This window comes from Anthonomus grandis, chromosome 17 (assembly GCF_022605725.1).
Source record: "Anthonomus grandis grandis chromosome 17, icAntGran1.3, whole genome shotgun sequence".
Taxonomy (NCBI): Eukaryota; Metazoa; Arthropoda; class Insecta; order Coleoptera; family Curculionidae; genus Anthonomus; species Anthonomus grandis.
Window position 1 is genome coordinate 8,777,879 of NC_065562.1, and position 19,835 is coordinate 8,797,713.

The 19,835-nt window shown below is 33.0% G+C and overlaps 2 protein-coding genes across 2 annotated transcripts in view; both read left to right on the forward strand.

The window, feature by feature from the left end:
- Window positions 1-794: 794 nt before the first annotated feature.
- On the forward strand, window positions 795-14,028 carry LOC126746341 (NAD(P)H-hydrate epimerase-like). Its single transcript, XM_050454560.1, has 5 exons — window positions 795-1,016; window positions 1,168-1,399; window positions 6,856-7,004; window positions 7,699-7,841; window positions 13,579-14,028. Exons 1-5 carry the CDS (start codon window positions 963-965, stop codon window positions 13,802-13,804), a joined length of 804 nt encoding a protein of 267 aa, XP_050310517.1. The 5' UTR covers window positions 795-962; the 3' UTR covers window positions 13,805-14,028.
- Window positions 14,029-18,020: 3,992 nt separating this feature from the next.
- LOC126746231 (G-patch domain and KOW motifs-containing protein-like) overlaps window positions 18,021-19,835 on the forward strand; it is a 30,937-nt gene continuing 29,122 nt past the window's right edge. Inside the window, exons 1-2 of the mRNA XM_050454386.1 lie at window positions 18,021-18,428; window positions 18,482-18,669. Coding sequence (XP_050310343.1) covers window positions 18,292-18,428; window positions 18,482-18,669 — 325 coding nt within the window. The 5' untranslated portion in view covers window positions 18,021-18,291. The remainder of the gene's footprint in view (window positions 18,429-18,481; window positions 18,670-19,835) is intronic.

The window sequence follows — 19,835 nt, forward strand, 5'->3', positions numbered from 1 at the left end:
CTAATCTTGGAGAATGTCTACAAGTTCTCTAATCTGCGTGTCCTAAAAATATAATTAAAATATAATTTCTTTTATCACAAAATTACTTGAATTGCCACCAGACATACTGCTTGTTATTCTTAGTGTTTTTTGGTACACTATCTGCCGCTGTAATATTCTAGATTATGTTATCAGGAGTTTGTTAAAAGTTCACACATTTTTTAACTGAACATAATAATATGAAAAAGTTCTAGAATTTTGTCAAAAGTAAGTAAAAAAGAAATGACTTGTTTTTACTATTTTTTAATGACAGTCAATGCCAATTGTGCCGATCTGCCCAACCAATATTTTAAGGCAATTTATTCAAATAAATAATAAATTTTCATACAATAATATGTATTTTTATTGTATGAAATTTTTAATATATTTGTGTTTCTGAATTCTCTATTCCGATATGCACAATTTATGAAGTAATTTACAAGGGTATTGATTTAGACAATGTCCCACCTTTTGTCCTCAAAGCATGTTATTTTGTTCTTTCTCGTCCAATTCACATTGTGTTTAGCGAGTCACTCTCCTCGAATGTTTTTCCAGAATCGAAGATAAAAAATATAAGAAATGCTTAACAATATTTTTTTAAACCTTGCCAAGGCATTTGATCATGTGCCTTACTTGGCTGGTCATCATGGTGAAATTTAAATGACACACCATGTTTATAGTTAAGTTATATATAAATACACCTAGTTTATATACAAATACTTTGATAAATAAAAACTATTTAGTTCCACTGTGCGGCCGTCGCGGTGGTTGGAAAATCTGCTGCTATCGCCCTCGAATCGCACATTTTAATCGCACCTTAAGTTAAAACTCGCTATTCGCCTGTCAGATCATTAAATTTGTTTATTTTTTTTTTGTGATTTACTTTGTAAAATTTTACTTTTGTGATGTTTGCATTTTTAAGAGTATGAAGTCAGTATGTTGATATGAAAGTATTAAAAATATTCGAGAGTGCCGCAAACCTATTCCAACGTTTTAATGTAATTTATTATATTATTACTTTAGAGTTTTTAACAATATTCAAATGTTAGAACCTTTATAATATTGCCACAAAATCAGTATAAAGATAATATAAAATTATTTGTACTCTCACGAGATGTGTATTAAAATAAAATATTCACCATATTTTAGTATCCAAGTACCGGAAACTTACACTCCTTGCTTCACACTTCTAGAAACAAAATGGTCAAATTCTTAGGTCAAAAAGAAGCGATTAATATAGATGTTGAGCTCTTCAATGAGTATAAATATTCAGTGGATCAACTTATGGAACTAGCTGGACTTAGTTGTGCTTCAGCTGTGGCCAAATGTTTTCCTAAAGATAGATTAAATAATAAATTGGTTCTGGTTTGTTGTGGACCTGGTAGGTAAAATAGTATAGAAAACTTATTTATTTAAAATCAATACTGAACTTTTGGGTTTTATGATAAGAAACAGCAGAGATTGGTCAGCTGACACCTGTAAAAACATATATTGACTGTTTGACTACTGATTTGAATTTGAATTGACTACCAATACCTCCTATCTTCAATTCTGGTTTTTGCATATGTATAGGAGGTATTGGTAGTAAACAGTCAATGTCTTTTATATTATATTTTAAAATGTATTATATGCGTATTGTATTAAATGCATATATGTATTTTATATTAAACATATATGACTTCTGGGGTTCCTCAGAGACCCATCTTGCCCCTTTTTTATTTAAATTTTTTATTAACCCTTTCAGTACGACTGACCTATATATTTGTCATATCGAGATTTGGCACATAAACGACTGTCAGATATATTTGACATCGAGTTATTCATGCCACATAAACCAATGTCATATATTTCCGTCATCTTCTAAAAATCAATTTGCCGTGGACGTAACAGACTATAGAGACCTGATTATTACTTGGACAAAACAAGATTTTGTTCCAAAATTACATGCATTTGATGATAGTAATAGTGGAGTGAAAAACGAACACCTGACAGAAGGTACACCGGAGATTGAATTTTTCTTAGATCTCTTCACTGAAGATATTGCTCAGTATATAGTAGTAGAAAGTAATAGATATGTAATACAAAAAAATGAGAAGAATTGGAAACAATTAAACTTGGGAGAATTTTTTACTTTTATTGCATTAACTATGTTAATGTCTAGAAATAAAAAATTGGAAGTTAAAGAATATTGGTCAGTAGACCAACTACTATACACCCCTGTTTTTGGTAAGTACATGGCAAGGGACAGATATTTACAAATCCTTAAAAACCTCCATTTTGCAAATAATGAGGAGGCGGATAATAATAACCGTCTGCACAAGGTCCAGTATGTACTAGAAGAAATCAACCAGAGATTTAAATCACAATTCTATCCATTCCAAAACTTGGTGACCGATGAGAGTATGATATTGTTTAAGGGTAGGCTTAATTTTAAGCAATACGTAAAGACGAAACGTCATCGTTTCGGTATAAAGTTGTATGTTCTATGTGATTGCGAAAGTGGTATTGTGTTGGATTTCATTGTGTATATTGGCAAAGACACCTACGCTGAACAAGAAAATATAACTGGCCTGGGCGCGACGGGAAATGTTGTGGCGATGCTTATGAAGTCGTATTTAAACAACGGACACTCGCTCTACACCGACAACTTTTATAGTAGTCCGATACTGTCCAACTACTTATTTGAAAGAATGACTAACTCCTGTGGAACCGTTAGATATAATAGGCTCCATATCATGGGCGAAGTTAGAGCCTCAAAAATGGGGGGGCTAAAGCCCCCATCCAGGGGCAGAGTTACACGAAGAGGTGAGGGGGTGGCCATCAAAGAAAAGTCCGCCGGAGGTAACACATTTTTTGGTGGGCACCTTCATTTTCACTTATAAGCCGTTAAAATTATTAAAAAAAAAAAAGAATAGTCTTAAACAGCTTCTATTCTAATTTGCTGTACTATATACATATAATATCATGAATGTGTTTTACTTTTATTTTCATATTAGGTTTCATCCAAGGAACACGTTTCTAAATTTTATTGCAATATCCATAATGTATGAACCATCCTGTATATGTATTGGAGTATATTGCATACACACCAAAAGTCAAAAGTCGCTAGGTAGTTTTAAAAAAAAATTTAACTTTCAAGAAAAATTTCAAAGTTCAAAATAATATCATTTTAATATCTAATTGTCGGACTTAATTAATTTAGACAAAGTTAAACACGACGTTTCGGTTGGTAAGTATCTCCAACCATTATTATATTAAAATGTTATATTAAGTGTAAACTAGCAGTTTACACTTGGTAACGGTTGGAGATACTTACCATTATTATATTAAAATGTTATATTAAGTGTAAACTAGCAGTTTACACTTGGTAACGGTTGGAGATACTTACCAACCAAAACGTCGTGTTTAACTTTGTTTAAATTAATTAAGACATTGCAAATCCGACAATTAGATATTACTTCTCCATTGTCTGCCACCTTCAAAACCAATATCATTTTAATAAAACGCAATAATTCTTCAAAAATAGTAAAAGCAAAATTTATTTAAAATGTCCTTAAATAAAATGAAATCCAATAAAATTATCTTATAACTACAATCTCTAATAAAAGTTTTCGATTTCCTTTTTTTTTAAACTCTTTTAAAATTTCATCTGGCGACAATGACTTGTTAGACCACTTTCAATACTAAGAGTGGTTAGTGCTAAAGAACTAAATCGATCCTGACCCATCGTTGACCTAAACCAATTTTTAATTCTTCTCATTGTTGAGAAAGAGCGTTCGCAGAACGCTGAAGAAATTGGCAAATTTTCTCAATACATGCTCATTTCTTAATACATCTTTAATATCAGAAATGGTAATGTTGTGGCTCTGGCTTTTATTTATGCAATTCCTTATTTTATTTAGTCATTTCAGCTTTTAATAGCTCCTTATCGATTAAAAAGGTATCTCCATACAATTTAATGAATTCCAAACTACCATCAAAATCCATCTGCAAAAAATTGAAGACAGATTTAGCTAATTTCTGAAAAAAATCTTATTTTTAGATGATTTATTATATTGTCGAGAGACCAATTGAAATTAGCCAAACCTTTTGTGCCTCATTTTTTATCAAAGGTGAATTTAAGAACGTTTCTTCGTGTACTGCGGAAGTGGAAGCTTCAACCACATATTCTTTAAGTCTTATACTTTCTGTTTTTTTACGTTTTGAACAATTTTTTTGGGGGAGCTGATTTCATTTTAAAGGGGGCTAAGCCCCCCCCAAGCCTCCCCCCCCTAACTCCGCCCATGCTCCATATGCCCAAAATTGACGAAAAACTAAAAAAGGGAGATGTTGCCTTCAGAAGTTCTGATATTTGTTTAGTTATGAAGTGGAAAGATAGAAGGGATGTAACCATGATCACCACTATGCACGAAAACAAAATAATAACTTTGGACAGGATCGACCGTGCCACAAACGAGAATGTCAAGAAACCAATGTGTGTTGTGGATTATAATAGTAAAATGGGTGCCGTGAACCGTTCGGATATGCTCATTAGCAGCATTGACAGCTTGCGTAAGTCTATCAAATGGTACAAGAAATTGTTTATTCACACCCTGGACATATGTGTACTCAATTCCCATGGAATGTTCTCTACAAAACATCCTATTAAATATCCACTTGCGAAGTTTCAACTGAACCTTATATGTCAACTTCTGGAAAGGTATATGTTCTTTGGTTTCTATTGTACGTAATTTACTGGTGAATTATATATTTATTTCAGATACGGACAAGTCAATAAACCCATACCCATGTCTGCTGAAACAAATTGAAGATTGTCTGAAAGGCACTTTCCAACCTTAGTACCTGCCACTGACAAGTCCAAAAGTGCTTCAAGAAGGTGCATTGTCTGTTCCCAGACAAAGCTAGGCCAAAAGAAGCGAAGAGTGTCTAGATATATGTGTAAAGACTGCGATGTGGGATTATGCGTGGTTTCATGTTTCCAAGAATTTCACACTATAGCCAAATTTTGAATATTTGAAATAAATTAGTTGTTTACTTTTGATACTGTTTTAGTTTTAAGTTGGTTTTTGGGCAGACAATAAACATTATTTATTTATTTAGTTTTATTTTATTAAAAACTTGCATTTACGTCAAACATTAATTTTTTTAATGAAAATACTAGATGGCAGATATATATGACATCCGTCCATCCAGTATGCAAAAAAATGCCGTCCACGCGGCAAAACAAGTGAAATTGGTGCCGTCCTGAAAGGGTTAATGATGTGTTACTTTTTGCTGATGATGTTAAGATTTTTAGTATTATAGACAGTAACTTGGCACATCATGAACTTTGTTCTGATCTTCACAAATTTGGATTATGGTGCAAAGAATGGTCCTAAATGATAAAAAATGCAAATATATTCAATTTAGCAGGAGTTTTAGTTCACCATTCCATCAGTACCATCTAATAGGTTCACTTATTGAGAAGGTATCAGAGATATTTGATCTTAGGGTGCTTTTTGATTGCAGACTAACTTTTTCAAAAAATATTGAAAACCTGTGTAATAAGGCTTACAAAATGATGGGTTTTATTAAGAGGACTGATGATTTTACCAGTATTGATTTTATCAAACTTCTGTATTTGTCATTAGTTCACAGTCAACGACAGCCTTTCACGATATATGCCGGAATGCCGTCAGGGCCTATTGCTTTATTAGCTTTAATCCTGATGACCGCTTTAAAAATTTCATCCTCGGATATTATTTGGGCGCAGAAAAATGACATGGGCTCCTTACATAACACTGACCTGAAAACATTAGCAAATCCATCAGCAACCTTTTGAGGTAGTACCTGAGTAGGTTTTGTCCTCAAAAGTCATTTCCTCTAGAATGTCAGCGGAATCACACAGAGATTTAACAAAAGACCAAAATAACTTGGGATTATTTTTCAAACCAGATTCTACATCTCTCCAAGAGGCACCTTTATTTTTATTTTTACAGCATCTCTAGTGCATCGGTATCTGCACTTCCAAAAGTTAGTTCGGAATTTTTTAATTTTAAGAAAAAAATTATATTTGAGCTTTTTTCTTTGGTAAACCATACTGGATATTTTTTATTTATTTGGGTGATCCTAGGGACGGATTTATTAAAAATGTCCGCACAAGTAGAATAAAAGACATCCATAGCCATATTCACTTCAGAGCAAGATTCAAGGTGGTCCCAGCTCTGAGAGGCAAAAAGATTATGCAATAATAAGAAATTAGCTTTTTTAAAATTGAATTTAGTACTAGGTTCAACCTTGTAGAACCGTGGACGTTCTTTAAGCTTGAAGCAAATGCCTAAACATGGATGGTGCCCGTCAATAGGAACCAGGGAATCATCTACACCTTCCACCTGAACAACATTGAAAGATGCAATAATGAGATCAAGAAGTGTATTATTAAGGTTCTTGACAATAAACATGACAACACAACAATAATAGGTTCTGGAATAAACTGTTTAAGGAGATTAATGATTATATGTGCCCCTGTCAAACCGCAATCAGAAATATATCTATTTAGATTAAAGGAATAAATAAAATATGACAAAAACAGAGAGAGAGACAGAAGAAAACACCCAAGAAGAAACTAACATTAAACTAAATAATCCTATAAATGTTTATTATAAAATTTTGGAAAGAGTAATAAGAGTAAACCCAACAAGTAATTTTTTTAAGCCCTTTCTAAACTCCTTTACTATTTTCATTTGCAAAATATTGAAAAAATTTCGAACCTCATACATAAAATTAGTTTCAATAAAATTACAATTAGCAACATTATATTCCCACATATTTATAATTTAATTACTGCTTTTCTTTCAGGAAATAATGGAGGAGACGGACTCGTTTGCGCAAGACATCTTAAATTATTTGATTACAATCCTGTAGTTTTCTACCCTAAGCAAACAGATAAAGAGCTCTTTCATAATCTAACGCATCAGTGTGTTTCTAATAGCATTCCGGTGTTACAGGTATTATACTCTTCTTCAATTTGTCTTGATAACGCTTCTAATATAAGAAAATCGCCAAAAATGTCTTCCAGAGTAAAATGAGCAAAGTCACATAACTGATTGCATAATAGTATTTATGCATAATTATTTAGCAACTTAAAAAAAATCTGAACTGCAATCATTATTAATTATTAAAGTTCGTATATCTTAGATTTGGTCTTACAAAGATTCGAAAACTGTAGGCCTATTTTCTAATTTTTTTAACGGGTGTTTTAAGTTTAAACAGTCAAAGATAGAAAATAGTACGGTTTCACCCAAAATGTATCAGCAGTATACCAATTTTCTAGAATTCAACTAAATATTATAGATTAAAATTATATGTTTGATATTTACAATAAAACTATTGATTGATTGAAATACTAGAAAGGTTGAGCATATGTATCCAGTATGGTTTAATAAAGAATTTAATTCTTATTAATTTAAAGCAAATACTATTGTCAAAAGTGAAAAAAAAACTAAATCTTATCATTTAAAGCATCAAATACAGGTCTCTTAAGCAGAGTATAAAACTAAAAATTAGACATGCACATGAATTTTACCTTTGACTTACCTTTTACACTAGAGATTAGACTGAAAATTGAGAATCGTCTTCCACACGTTTCCGACAGTTTCCTTGTTCTGTAAGTTTATTAATAACAATAAAATATTTTCTTAGGTACTACCAGAACCTTCGGAAATCGAAGCTAAGTATGGTTTAATAATAGATGCGTTGTTTGGATTTAGCTTTAGGCCTCCTGTTAGACCTGATTTTGTGCCCGTTATAAATATTTTAAAGAATACTAGTCTTCCGATTGCTAGGTGAGTACTATATAAATAACTTATGTATAAATGTGTATTAATTACCATTTTACGTTTTCACCAATTTATTGAATATTTTTAACTATTGATTTAAGACAATACAAGAAGTGGAATTTTAATGTGGATATTGATTTACTTTTTTAAGCGTATGTTCCTAAAAATATTTTTATAAAAATACTCATAAAAGCAAAAGCTTATTAAGTGAATATGGAAGTGTGTTAATACATCATGCCATAAGCGTATATGACAAAAGCTGCAATTGAAAGTATAAAATTTAGAAATTGTTACAGATAAACTCAAAATTGCTTTTTTTTAATAAACTATATTTGGATGGCGTTATGCAGAAACTTACCAACCCACAATATCTCAAATTTTGGGTTGGGTGCGTATTTGGATAGAAAAATACGTCTTCTGCATTCTGTAAAAACCTACCAACCCTAGTTTAATAATATACCCTATAAAACTAAAAAGATGCTAACTCACAAAATTTATTTCGGCTAAACCTTCTATTTGCAGAAACCTACCAACCCACTTGGTATTATTTTTAAAAAGCGCGCCATGCGCCCAAGTGGGTTGGTAGCTTTCTGCAATTATTAGACTCTCCTCAATAATAACAAAAACATAACCTAGTTTACTTTTTTCGTTGTTATTAATAACAACTTTAGTGCTGGTGCTCCCAATATTTTAAGAAAAACTTAAAAATAGTGCAAACAGGCTAAAAGTATACCTTTTAATATACAGTACAATGTACAGTAATCGAAGTGCTAACATTTTAAAGGCTGCCGTTGCCATCAAGGAAAATCCTGGTAAGTAACATATACTTATGTTTTCTTTTAGTTTGACACCCAAAGATGTTAGTATCTACAAATTCTTAACAAATCACAAGTTATTCTGACTAAAAAAAGTTAAAAATAGGTAGTTTAATCGACACTTCCTTACTTATAAATTTGGTATTTTTTTTTTTGATTTTCTTGGCCTGGGACCAGTTGAACTTAATTTTTCAATGTTAATAAGAAGTAACTCTTTTAGATGTTATATTTTACGGACATAACCAGGAGACTGTAGTAGAATCAGAAGCATCTCACGTTGTCGTTCAAACTCCATCTGAAAACACAATGCTTCCGAATTTTGATGTTCCAACACCTAGAGCACCTGTTGCTACGTTTATTATGCCCCAATACTTCTGAGGAAACTTTTGTAGAAGATAGTAATGATAAATAAAATCCATGTTTTAGGGAATTATTTTTGATAAAATATATCTTTTTTTAGCTGCTACTTATGGACCTGCATACCTGGACCAACATACCTCAAAAAAATAATGTTCTAACAACTCTTACACCCATTTCTATTGCCACGTTTGATAGGTGCGATATATCTCAGAAAACTTTTGTAGAAGATAGTGACGACTCACTGGCCGACCCACATTATGAAGTTGAACTGGATGATTCTTTGTCAGAAGTGGAGTTAGAGGCATCTGAAGATGTCAGTGATAACGATAACGATCTTCCAGTTGATGCTACTCAAGAAATTGGAAGTCCAGCGATGCAAGAAAGGCCAAAGAAGGGTAGAAAACGAAAAATTGTCAATCAAACTCGAAAGGAAAAAAAGATCCGTATGTACACCAATAAACCATATTTTAACTATAAAAGTATTCAAATCCAACTCAAGGAATTTGTCGATTTTCATTGTAACTGTACATTAAAATGCGCCGAAAGTGTTAACGTTGAAATTCGGAAATCCGAGTTTAAGAGGTTTTGGTCACTAAATTCATATGATGCTCAGGCTAATTTTATTGCTGCTAGTGTATGTGAGATTGAAAAAAAGAGATCTTATGGCAGAAATACTGAAAGAAGAAAGTTCTCTCGAATTTATAAAATAAGAAATACTAAGGTGTGTAGAGAAATGTTTATAAATACTCTAAAGCTAACTACGTTTCGCGTAAACACTGCTTTAAAGAAATTTCGTGGTCGGGCTCCTATTGGTGATCAAAGAGGTTTGAAGCAAGGAGGTAAAAACAAATTACCAGATGAAAAAATTCAAGCTGTTATTAATCATATTGATAAAATACCTAAATATACTTCACACTACCGTAGAGAACAAACGGAGGCAAAATATTTACCACCTGGCATCACAATTCAAAAAATGTATGATATGTACAAACAGGAAGAAGCCTATCCAGTAAGCCTAATCTCATACAAGAACATATTCTATACGAAATTTAATTTAAAAATAAAGCGATAGCTTTAAAATGAAGATAGACAATGAAAATAATGAAGAAAAAAAAGAAGACTTCAAGCAGGAACATAAGAAGCATTTGCAAGTAGCAGAGGAGGCGCAGCAAATGAGAAAGAAAGATTTTAAGATAGCAAAAGAACAGATGGATATTGAATGTTTAAGTTTTGACTTAGAAAAAGTCCCTACCGCTTCCTAGAATCCCTACAGGCATCGTATTTTATAAGCGCCAGTTGTGGGTATATAACGCCGGTATACATAGTGCCAAAGAAAGTAGAGGTTACTGCTACGTTTGGGTAGAAGGTTCAGCAGGTAGAGGCGCCCAAGAAATAGGATCTTGCCTTCTAAAACATATAAAAAGTAGATTGCCTCAAGAAGTTAAACAACTTATCCTTTGGTGTGATTCTTGCGGTGGGCAGAATTGGAATATCAAGTTAATACTTATGCTTAAATCTATATTGTATGATACATGCACGAACTTACAAAGCATAACCGTAAAATATCTTTGTTTGGGGCATAGTTTCCTACCGAATGACACCGACTTTAGTGACATTGAGTCGCCTTTCAAAAGACAACAAAGATTGTATACACCAGATGACTACATCGAAGTAATGCGTTCTTGCAGAAAAAAAAGACCTTTAGTAGTCACGCAAATGAACGCCCAAGATTTTTTGGGTGTAATGAATATTGAGAAAAAAATCACCAACAGAAAAATTACAGAAGATAAAGAGAAAATTAATTGGTTAAAGATCAGGTCAATCAAGATAAATAAACAGGAGCCCTTTTCAATAATGATACAGCAACATGATTTTTCTCAACCCTATCAAAAAATTTCAATTAAAAAATCTTCTCGAGGTAGACCTTGCAACGAAGAAATCTTTAGCGACTTAATAGCTCTGTGGCCCAACGGTAAGCCTATTGCTGAAGCAAAATTGCAAAATTTAAAGGAGATGATTCAACTTATTCCTGCAGGCGCATTGCCTTTTTATCAAAATTTGCAAGGTGCCAATATAACTGAGGATATTGAGGGTTACAATATTAATGTGGAAGATTTAGATTTTGAAGTGGATTATGTAGAATAGGTTTATAATATTAAATTAATAATAATAACTATTATTATTGATTATTTGGCTTTTTCGTAAATAAATATTATTCTTGGAGTATTATTTTTCTTTTATTTCGCAACTTACTGGTATCAATTACCCACTTTGCAAAACGCAAAAACCTACCAACCCACAAAAAGTCAGCGATTTTTACCTTTTTTATTTGTAAAATCAGGACTTATATAGAATACCAAAAAACATACCTAAAATTAAAATAAAGTTTCAAAGTAGTTTTGAACATCCTATAGATTTTTTAAACTCATAAAGTCTTTAGAGTTGATTATCTCAGTTTGTCACGATTGAGGGTTGGGAGCTTTCTGCAATGGACGGCGTCCATTTGTGAATTAAACCAATTAGATTAGACTAAGCCCCTTATTATATGGAACATGGAAGATCAAATAAAATTATATTTCTTGAAAGAAAACTAGAGAGTTTAAACCCCAAAGACAAATACTATTAAACAAGGATTGACTTACATATAATGATAAAACAAGCTGCTTGGTTGACTTTTAAGAAGATTTATAATTTGATGATAGCAAGTAAGGCTAGAGCGAAATTCAAAAAGCATGAAACTGCAGGTAGCTGGGAACAGTTTAAACATGCAAGAAATAGTCTTAAACGTATAATCACACAACTTAGAAGAAACTGATTTTATTTCTCAAAGTAGAAGCAGTAGGAATCTATAAAAAAAGTTTAAAACTTTAGCCATTGATAACGATAATAATATTACTTCTTGTTTTCAGAATCCAAATGCTATAATTAATTTCTTTATTAATAATATACCAAAAATTATAAATCTGTCAAATAATTTTTACTTATTATCAAAACAATATTGCATGTCAAAATGAATTTCCCTAATTCAGCTTAATTTCAGAGATAACGGTACAAGAAACCTTTGTTAAAATGAGAAACATATGCCACTGATTTTGACCGCTTAAATATCATTGAATTTTGCTGCTGCTATCTACTTATTCATCTCATAATATTATCAACATCACAGTTTCTCAAAATTTGGAATCGCACCAATTTCTAAATGTAAAATCTAAAAGAACTTTCTGATCCTTGACCCATCAGTATTCTTTGCGGACTTTCAAAGCTGACTAAAAAATAATTATTGAATCGCTCAATACATCAAATGAAAATAATATCTTAGCAACTATTCAGATAGGATTTCTAAATAGAATTAGTTGTATTACAACCTTTTTACATATAATTGATGACATATTTCGAGCTGTTAACGAATTAAGTTGGTATTATTGGACTTCAGTAAAGCGTTTGTAACTATTAATCAGGTGGCACATGTCCAGAATCTCTCAAACTTTTTGAATAATATTTAACTGAATGATCACAAAGTATCTAAAAGCTCAACAATAACATTCATCTTCCTCGAAATGTGTGATCAGGGATATCACAGGGTCTTGGGACGACACTCAGTTTTTTTCTTTTTTCATTCTCTTAATCTCGAAAATGCATTTGAAGTGATTTGGGGATGTTGGTATTAGACGGAGGAGAGTATTCAAATTATAATCAGTGGCGAGCGAATCAAAATTACTGGATCAGAAGGACAAGGACAGGATCAGAAGATGCGATGTCCCGAATATATTACATTAAACATACAGAGCTCATTTGTAGCATTGAAACTTTTATATCCTCATCGGAGTGTTGTATTAAAAAAATATATATTTGAAACTTTCATTCTTTCCCAGGCGCTATTGTGCACCTGTTCAAGGGCCTTGCCTTGATACAGAAAGTAAAAACAGAATAAAAAGAATACTGATTTATTTATGGAATCACCAAATATGAACATATATGACAGAAATTACCTGAATTGCATGAAGAGGCTACCCATGGATTCGAGAATCCGTGTATGTTCTTTGTTTTTATCACAATATACTAATGTCTAAAGCTCCATCAAACTTAAATGATCATTTCGAATAGATGTACTTAACATATATTACATTAACATAAGAAGAAGAGATATCTTGACACCTTTCATTTGTGAGTGCTTTTTTTGAAAGAAGTTTTCAATATAATATATGTAACCTTTATAAACTTCTGCCAAATTATATCAAGACCTATATGCGATTGAAGAATGAAATTATTTAGGAAAAAATATTTAATCAAAAGCGACTATATCGCTACTTCAGTGTTTTATTGTTATTTATTTTTTACTGATAAAATTATTGAAATAAACTTAGAACCATTATTAGTATGCTAGTGAAATCCCTTAAGCAGCCCCACTTTCACCTGTCCTTTTTTAATATTTATTAAGTGGATATTCCAAAAAAATAATATTATTCGGCATTATTTGCAATTTTTTTCACCATTTCTTAGGCTATTCTAATTAACTATATAAATTTAAGCCCACAAAAAAAAGTTAATAAAAAAACACATTTTTTTAGTGTGGATATTCCTAGTGGTTGGGATGTAGAAAAAGGTGAACCGGAGGAAGGAGGGATTAAGCCGGAACTTCTAATTTCGTTAACAGCTCCGAAAAAATGCGCGGAAAACTTTAAAGGAAAATACCATTATTTGGGGGGCAGATTCGTTCCTCAGCCATTGGAGGAGAAATACAAGCTAAATCTGCCAGTATATCCCGGTATTGACTGTTGTGTTTCATTAAAATGATAAAATATAATCGTTAATTATAAATGTTAATTAATTTTATACGCTCAAATTTGTATTTTGATTTAGATATATAAAGTCTAACAGCGTGTGTTATAATTTTTTTGTGTGGTAGGCGGGGTCTATCAGGGATTGTGCAACTACGACCACTTTAGTAGGCATGAATTTAATATAATATGTACTATATCAGTATATCAAGCATTTTTTAAATATAAAAAGAAAAATTGCTCGGATTTTTCTTATTCGAGGACGCAGGGTGTAAGAATCGAATATACACTCAACTTTGTAGTTTGAAATTCAAATACATGACTATTAAAACAAAAGATAAGAATAATAATAGAAAATACTAACAGCAGTAATATTATTGTTACCTAGAAAAATTATGAAACCCATGAATATGTATAATTTTCCGTTCAAATATGTAAAAATACACCGTTTATCCCTGTGTAAATAAATTTAGAGAAAAAAAAACAAGGGAATATACGTCAAGAAAAGTTATGAGTATTTCTATTATCCTGCGCCACGCAGTATATTACGTATTTCTCAAATTAGAATAGGAACATTATTTTGGTCAAAGTATACAGGGTGTTCCCTTAAAAAAAGTAAAAAAAAAAACTAAACTATGGTTTTTCGATTTAACGATGCGCGTTTGTTTTTTTTTGACAAAATATAATAGAGAAGCCAATCTACTTGTGTTAAAAAAATTCTAATACTTTAGTAACCTCTATATGATTTAGGAGCAAAAATAACCATGTGTTTTCTGTAAGAACCTGTGAAGTCTGCACACTAGCAACCATTATGTGCTACTTTATTAAGCGAAAGAGTAAGGTAAGACAAAAAACGAGGTATTGGGAAGATCTAATAGTCTCCAAACTTATTTCAAAGCTCTCAACTGAAAATGGTGCTGTGAAGGGTTAAGTGGTGGAGCGGCGTTGAGCGATGACGTTTTGCCGACGTTGTTTTATGACGCACGATCGACTAAAGCTAGGCAGTGTGCTAGACATTAATCGCTATTAGCATTAATACAGCACCACTTTTAGTGGACAATATACAGGAAATTATAGATTACGCATTCTCCAAAATAATTGCTACACCGCTTCCTCTCACCGATGAGTGGCCGCCCCCGGTTGTCTGATAGGTATTTGCCGTTTTTATTTTTTACAGAATAACAATAATAATATGCCATGCCTCATTTAGCTGTGTGACATGCTTCACTATTGAATTTTAAAGCGCTATTATTTTTCTCACCGTATCATTAGTACTTATACTCCATCCGCAAGAGTTCAAATTATTAAATGGTTATATGGAGGCAACGCAGTAGTACAGTGTAGAGATTTTTTTAATTATATTTGAAAACAGACCGATTCCTTTCGAAAGATAATTTGAAAAAGGGTTTCGAATTTTAAGACATCATTTTATCTTCATGATTGACATAAATGCCACACTAAATTGCAAGAACCTTCTAACGAAACGGTCCAGGAGCAAGAACGTTTGAAAGAAATGGATTGTAGTGCTCTAAAAGTGGACTCTCCCCAGCTTGTCATCCAGTCTAGCGAATCAATGAGAGCGATAACGTCTCCAAGGGATTCCCTGATCTCTTTAAGGAACGGGTGGAATATGCCTAAAATGCTGCTATGTACTGACGCGAGAGCAGGGCAGTTACAAAGTATGTGCTCCATTGTCTCGTCATGGTTGCATGTCCTACATAATGAATGGACTCCCGCTTAGTTTCATTTTAAAAAGGAGGATATTTATTTGAGAGTGACCAGTTAGGATGTCTGATTTTGTTTGTCCGGGTAGCTGAAAAGTTTCTTGGACAAATTGCAGCCTTGAGTATCATCCCACTGCTTTTGGAAAAACGTGTGAGAGGGTGATTTTAGTGGCTCATATTCGGCATGGTCAGACCCACGAAGAGCTCCGGCCCTACTGGTTAAAGAGTCGCGCCCCTCTAGGCAAGGGAGTCAACTGCACGATTTCCCTTGCTGTGGTTGTGCTTCTTGATCCAGCTGACTTCCACTTTGTTTTTGGAAGAAGCTTCCACGAGGGTGTTATGGTATTTTCGCACGAGTTGCGACGTGATGCTTTGTTCTTTACAGCGCAAGAACTGCCTGTTTGCAGTCTGTGTAGATAATCACCGTTTTATCAGTAACGTTGCTACTGGTCATTTGTTCTACCGCCAGGGTTATGCCTTATATTTCCGTTTAAAAGACAGTTGGCCTCTTAGAACATTGAAAGGCCTTTCAGGTCGGCCTAGTAACTAATGCAATGCAATGCTAACTAATGTAATGCTAAGCGCCGTGTTCAATTGGAACACGATGGATTGCACCCTGGTTGGTGTGGTTCTCATTGCTCCCGTTATGTCGCATTCTTTGAACATGATCTAGTTTTCGACGAATTGTGAGCTCACCCACTTTGTGACCCCCAGGAAATGGCGCCGTATGTTAGCATCGGTCTTATGATAGCTATGTAGATGTAGATTGAGAGGCTAATTGTGTGCCTACACTGCTTGTACGTGTTAAACACTTTCTGTACTCTCTTTCTAATGTGAGTGTTCGTTTGCTATCGCATGTTACACCTAAGTACTTTACGTCCGATGCATAACTTAATGAGGTGCCTGATAGTTTCGGTGCCAGAAGGGAATTTTACTTGTCTCTTTTTTGAGTTAAGAGTTAGGGAATATTGCGCACACCATTTTTATATAATTTGAAGAGCTACCTGCATTCGTTCGTAAAGCGATGGCTCAAATTTACCCGTTTGCAGAATGACGATCAACAAGAAGTCATCTGCGTAGGTTATTGTGTGGTGGTATTATCCAATCAGCAAGTAGTCAATCAGGAGAGTGTGTGGCAAATAGTAGCTCCATGCTTTTTTGGAGGTTGGCAGTAAATGTGCCATCCCTTCTGCGTAGCTTGCCTATTTCCCGACATGGATCTTTATTGAGAGCTTTTTGGAGCCTCGCAGCATGGGTATAGTTCTTGTCTCTGGTTTTATCTTATAAACTTTTTATATTGATTAAGGTGCCTTTGATAAAGGTGTCAGTCCTCCACTATTCTGGTATTTTTTGTTTTATTGAAAGCTTTTCTTGACTACTACTACTAACTACCACGTGTTGACTGGGTGAAGGATGACGCGGAAGTTGACTTGATACTTTCACTAAATTTAATACTTAAAGGCACGTTATATCCGACGGCAAGGGGTAGGAAAGGAATCCGAAGGATAGGAAAATAAAAGGACGACCACGTGTTGACTGGATGAAGGATGACGCGGAAGTTCTTGTCAGTCTTTCTAGAGCCTCGATACAGTCTAGAGGTTATGACGTTAAAGTGAAAGTGCTTCAGTGATGATCTGACATGGAACCTTTGTCAAAAAGAGGCCAGTTATCGATTAAGTTTGATATAAGTGGGGTGAACTGTCTATTACAGTCTGACGACGATAGCTAATGAAAGTTGGTAAATTTCCAATATTGCAAATAAAGAGATCTTCAGCTATAGTAAATTCATAGAGCGACTTATTGCTATCGTGGCTGCCCCAGTTGACATGATGTAAGTTGGAGTCACATCCTGTTACCATCTCCATGTTTTTTTAGGACCTAAATTTGCACGTATAAAATATTTAAAATCGCTTGACCGGATTGCATTTGTGACTGTTACTCGAAATTAAAAATCCAATCATCTCTACACTATACTCTCTCAGCTCTTAAATACCTTTTAATAAAATTAATTTGTTGTACACGGGAATACTTAAAACTTTTTCAATTTTTAGAATATCGCTCTATTTTTAAGAATATTTCTGCTGTTATTGGCAAAAGGCCTAAGTAAATAACTCGTCTATTTTAATTACGTTATAAGGTCTATAACGTTGCGATACAACGTCTACGGAGTGTATACCTACAATGAATCGGTGCTGCAATATCACCAGTGCCCATCATTAGAAATGTTCCTATTGCTGCATCCGCTGCTAACGATTACTGCAGAAAATTAGTTTAGGTAATTGCAGTTACTGTTTTTGACGCCATTAGCGATCGCAGTCGTAAAACTAAATGATACAACAAACAACGCCTAAGTCTTTATTTAATATATTCCTAATTATTCTCAAATTGTATTTATTTCATAAATCTTAACTTTATGAATGAGTGAAAACACTCGACACATATTGATAATTTACGCAATTATCACAAGGCGATCGTCGCGGCGATCTTAAATAGCGATAGTTAGTCGTCGCAAATTGTTTAGTGAAAACACCTTTAAAAACCTAACTGTCACGTCAGATTACCGTCAATGTCAATTTGACAACGTCAAACATCACTGCTTTGTTTTTTTTCTTCAGAAAGAAAACGTTTTGTTTTGAAATGTTTAGAAGATGTGTTTAGTACAATAAATATTAATCATATTGTTAGTATTTTTCATAATTTTCTATGTGATTTTAACTAACCTTATAGCACGTTCAATTCTAACTCCTTTTTAATATAATTTACATTCTTGTTATGTGAAATGGAGCTAAGCAAGGTCTCATTTGGTTTCTCCAAGATTACAAAAAAGACCAACATTATATCCAGCACTTTGAAGCAAGAAGAAAAAAAGGTTGAATTAGTTGAATGCTTAGAAGGACAAAATATCAAAGTCAAAGAGTGAGTACCTATAATTTTACCTAATATTATCATAAATAAATTTATTACTGTAGTGCCATTGAAGAAGTAAAGGGACCCCTGGTTATCCCCTTAAAAGATAATGAAAAAAGTCTTCTGGATAGAATAAAAGCGTCAAAAAAGAAGTCAACAAAAAATGAAGCTAAGCAAGAAGGACCTAAAGATACTCGCCCTGATTCTGAGCTAACACCAGATGAGCTTGCTGCTAGACTGTTGATAAAAGGTAAAAATAATAGTTTTCCTTTTTTTTCAGTTTTCATAAGTTGTTTAAATCATGTGTGTGAAGCTAGCGTCCGATCGATATCCAGCAACCAAAATCGAGAACGCAGCATATGCCGGTTGCCAGCGACCAATTTATAGTCCGCGCTCCCTGTTATTTAATCAATATAATGCCCGTATCTCCAAAAATTCCCAAGGGATTTTAATAATTTTTTGTCCAGATATTAACAATGAATACCTAGATCGACTGACGATGGTCTCAAACCTCTACAAACTAAGGTTTTGTTGTGAAAATTAATTAAAAAGTCAAATGGTAAAAAAATGAAAAAGGCTCTAACTCCCAAAATTCCCAAAGGATTTGGATAAAACTTTTTTTTATAAAAGATAATAAATATCTAAATTAATTTTAGATGGTTGCAAACCTCTACAAACGAAAGTTTTTTGGTAAAAAATTATTGAATTTTTAGATGTACAAAAAAAATTTAAAAGCTATAACTTCCAAAACTCCCAAAGGATTCGAATGAAACTTTTTTATACAACTAATAATAAATATCTAAATCGATTTTACATGGTTGCAAATCTCTACAAACGTAAGTTTTTTGGTAAAAAATTATTGAAGTGTTAGATGTAAAAAAATATAAACGGCTATAACTCCCAAAACTCCCAAAGGATTTGAATGAAACTTTTTTACGCAACTAGTAATAAATATTTAAATCGATTTTACATGGTTGCAAACCTCTACAAACGAAAGTTTTTTGCTAAAAAATTATTGAAATGTTAGATGTACAAAAAAATTTAAAAGCTATAACTTCCAAAACTCCCAAAGGATTCGAATGAAGCTTTTTTATACAACTAACAATAAATATCTAAATCGATTTTACATGGTTGCAAACCTCTACAAACGAAAGTTTTTTAGTAAAAAATTATTGAAATGTTAGATGTAGAAAAATATAAACGGCTATAACTCCCAAAACTCCCAAAGGATTTGAATGAAACTTTTTTACGCAATTAGTAATAAATATTTAAATCGATTTTACATGGTTGCAAACCTCTACAAACGAAAGTTTTTTGCTAAAAAATTATTGAAATGTTAGATGTACAAAAAAATTTAAAAGCTATAACTTCCAAAACTCCCAAAGGATTCGAATGAAGCTACTCTCACGAGATGTG